Source organism: Aplysia californica, unplaced genomic scaffold (assembly GCF_000002075.1).
Source record: "Aplysia californica isolate F4 #8 unplaced genomic scaffold, AplCal3.0 scaffold00618, whole genome shotgun sequence".
In the NCBI taxonomy this organism is placed as follows: Eukaryota; Metazoa; Mollusca; class Gastropoda; order Aplysiida; family Aplysiidae; genus Aplysia; species Aplysia californica.
In genome coordinates, this window is record NW_004797888.1 from 181385 (window position 1) to 185252 (window position 3868).

Sequence of the window (3868 nt, forward strand, 5' to 3'; positions counted from 1 at the left end):
CCCCCCCTCATCAAAGAGTGGGATCTTTTTGTCAGTGGAGTGCGGGGTGGTTCAGAGGGTGGTTGTTGTTTTGATAGGGGTGGGGGATAGGAATCAGAGGTTTTAGGGCTTTTCTTGTGTCAGTGTTATTTCCCCAAGCGATGGAAACTGAAATCATGGAGGTACCTTTTGCTCTGGTTTCTCATAGCATTGTGCTGGTGTCTGTAAATGCATGGCCCAGCATATTCACTTAAGGCCCGTACATTGTAACAAGCTCATGTGTAGTTTTCCTGTCTGTCTTTTGCCAGAAGAAACCTGTTGTTTATTTGTTGCTGAATTTGATAGTGCTCTTGCGATTTTGTTAAAGGAAAGGGCTTCAGTTGCTAATTTTGTGAGAATCATGTTTTGTTCCTCTCTTTGACAAATGTTTTTTACCTTCTACTGTCTTAAAATGCAAACAACAAGTACAAATAAGACTGTTCCTTTGTTGCTGTTGCAAATGAAGCGATTGGCTTGATGGAGAGGTCTTGTGCATAAGATAAATGCCAGGGGGTTTTGTCATTTTCTCAACTCTGACAGCCCAACCCTCCTTCCCCCCCCCTAAACCATTCGCCTTCCGTCCCCTCCCCCTGTCACCCCTCTGCCTACCTCTTCACAGCTGAAGGAACGTGAAGGCGACTACATGGCAGCCATCAACCTTTACATGAAGGCCGGACTTCCTGCCAGGGCTGCCAGGTTGGCTGCGAGTAGAGAGGTTAGCGCATGGTCAACTGTGTATTCTTCACAGGGGCTATATTTTCATTGTTTGTCAGTGTGTATACATGTGTATTTGTGTGTCTGTGAGTGTGTTCATGCATGCATGTCTTGTGTTGTGCCTGTAAGTGTGTGTGCAAATCTTGTACGTACGCATATCTGTATCTGTTCCCTCATTTGTGCGGACTTGCTTGTGTGTGTGTGTGTGTGCACGTTCCTGTTGTGTGCTTGTGTATATGTATGGAAGCCTGTGTGTATGAATCTCATTGTGTGCCATTGTATGTGTGTGTGCTTGTGTTTGAGTGTATTCATTTCTTTACGTGTGCTTTATGTATGCATGTCTGTTTGTGCGCCTGTATGTGAGCATGCATATCTGTATGTTGTACTTGTATGTGGGTGTTCTTGTATGTGTTTTTGCCTGTGTACGTATATTTTTGTATGAATGTATATCTGTCTGTGTGTGTATACCTGTACATGATGATGAAGGTCTCTGTGTGTGTACTAGTATTAATGTTTTTGTAAATGTTTGTGTTGACTTCATGAACCGGCTGTTATATATATTAAGTCTATGTGTGTGAGTGTTGTGTAAATGTCACTTGTCACTGAATTGTATTGGATGTGCGAGTGTGTGTGTATTTTTATGTTTATGTGTTTTTCTAATAAGTGTGTGTGTGCAAAAAGTGTGTTTGTATGTGTATATGTATGTATGTGTGTGTATAGGATGTGCCTTCCCTGTTCCCTTGTACTTGAAGACCAGTCAGCTGACCTTATTCTCATGTGTGTCTTTCCCTAGGAGCTCATGTCTAACTCAGACCTCATCTCTCGCATTGCTGGTGCCCTCATCAAGTCCGAGCTCTATGACCGGGTATGTACCCTCAACTTGTTACTCTTTATGTACACTGAACCATTTTGTGTAAATGGGAGAGAGGGGGTTCCTAGATTTTTAAGGTACAAGGCAGAAACTTGATGACTCATTTTTTGTATCCTAAATTATGTTGTTTCTGTTCAGATTTTTGCTGGATAATTTCTTATTTGAGAACATATTTTATTACTTAGATTTCTATGTGTTCCGTAGATAAAGGCATCCTGATTCCATTTGTGCTAATGTGAGTTGTGGATGACTGTGTTGCTGATGTTGTTCACTTGAATTGTGGTGTGACTCTGAGATTTGTGTGTGTGGCTGTCTCTCCCCAGGCTGGGGACCTGTATGAGAAGATCCGGGACTACCAGAGAGCCATGGAGTGCTTCAAGAAAGGAAAAGACTTCAGGAGAGGTAGGCGCTGGGTACTTGATGTGTTCATGCAGGAGGCTAGCATTAGAGGGATAGGCATAAAGTAAAATTTGCTTTGTGTGGTTTGGTTGTTAGGTTTTTTACTCTTTTTTTTTAGGTCAGTTTTGTTTGAGGTTAAGTGTTAAACAATGCTTTGAAGTTTTATAGAGAGCACACAGTTTTCCTTGTGATGTTGATGACCCACTTTTTTTCATCTTGTGATTAAGAACAAAGGCTTTTTTTTTCTTTTGGTAATAACAATAATGATATAGTCAATCAATGCACAGGAATACATGCTACTTTTCTCTATCACTGTTTTCTCTATTTCTTCACCTCCCAACACCCTCCCCCTTTGACAGCTGTGGACCTGGCACGTCATGCCTTCCCCTCAGAGGTGGTCAAACTGGAGGAAGAGTTTGGTGACCACCTGGTGTCCCAGAAACAACTGGACGCTGCCATCAACCACTTCATAGAGGCCGGGTATGTTCTCTCAACAGGCTTTTTGGCATTGCTTTGCCTCTTGAGCCTGGGACAAAGAAGAGGGCGGGAGGAGAAGAAAGCACATGTCTGACAGGAAACTGTAAAAGATTTCACTCATATCTCAGTGTTGTCTTCTGTATGTTTGTTATTGGCGTGATGTTAGACAAGTTTTTCAGGAACAGGGAGTTTTTGTTTTGTATCTCATTGAAGGATTAGATGCATTGACTGTAATTATGCAACATCTGTGGAAATACTCAATGTTCGCCCTTATTGAATGATGTACCGACAGCCACTATGCAAAGTGAATACTCGACTGTGATAGACATTGTATGTTGAACTGAGCATCAGTGTTCAATGTTTATATAACCCCCAACTATCAACAGCGTCATATTGTAACCTCCATTGACTGTTTCAGAGCGACGACCAAAGCCGTGGAGGCAGCTATCAGCTCACGCCAGTGGGCCAAGGCTGTACAGATCCTGGAGATTCAGGACTCGTCAATGGCCGCCAAATACTACAAGAAGATTGGAGACCACTACGGCTCTATTGGGGAGTATGAGGTGAGTGCTGTGCTTGAGACTCTCCTCACCAGAGTCTGTCCATACCAGAGGCTCCCAGCAGTACAGCCCAGTTCACACCTTGCTCTTTTCTGACTTAAGCTTTACAAGTTTTGTCTTTTTCCAAAAAAAATTTTTCTTCACATTAGAGCTTTAGTATATACGTATATGTTTGGTGAGAGTTCTCTCTCTCGCTAAAGTCCATTATTTTTCTGCTTTCTGTATTTGATATTAATTTTACCTTCTCTAGCTAAAGCTCACTAACTTGCTGTGTTCAGAAAAGTTTAATGAAATAGTAGAAATGCTTGTTGTTACTTAATTTCAAATGTGATACTGTGCCAATACAGGCAAATGAGAGGAACTCTAGTGTCATGTTCTGATACAGTAGGTTGTCTTTTTTTTTTTTTTGGTAAGTGTTTTACGGCGCTCACAATTGCATAAGGTCATATGAGTGCTATGGACATACAAAACATTTTCAGTTGGGAGGAAATTTAGAATTTTGCGCGGGTGGCGGCCGAAGCATACTCTTATCAATTTTAGACCACCAAGGGATCTTTAACGTGCGCATCTTGCACACAGGACCTCCGAGATTTTTTGCCCTTGTCCGAGAAAGCTAGGTGTAAATCTTTCCTACCAGAAGATCAGGGGTGTGGCTGAAATACAGCAGTAAGGAGCCAAGGAGTAGCTTCAGAAAGGCAGCAGAAAGAGTCAGGAACCTTAACCTCTAGGCCACAAGGTTGTCTAGTCATAAACCAAAATACTCTATTTGTCACTATTGTCCAGGGAATCTTTACGTAAGAACACCTCCCAGCCTGACCCAACCCCCCCC

General features: G+C 42.2%; 1 protein-coding gene across 2 annotated transcripts in view; it reads left to right on the forward strand.

Moving 5' to 3' along the window:
• Positions 1–3868, forward strand: part of LOC101848842 (intraflagellar transport protein 172 homolog) — a 51994-nt gene that overhangs the window by 21437 nt on the left and 26689 nt on the right. For both annotated transcript variants that reach the window (XM_013087663.2, XM_005107641.2), the window contains exons 23-27: positions 638–733; positions 1526–1597; positions 1927–2005; positions 2362–2482; positions 2898–3042. In XM_013087663.2, coding sequence (XP_012943117.1) covers positions 638–733; positions 1526–1597; positions 1927–2005; positions 2362–2482; positions 2898–3042 — 513 coding nt within the window. The remainder of the gene's footprint in view (positions 1–637; positions 734–1525; positions 1598–1926; positions 2006–2361; positions 2483–2897; positions 3043–3868) is intronic.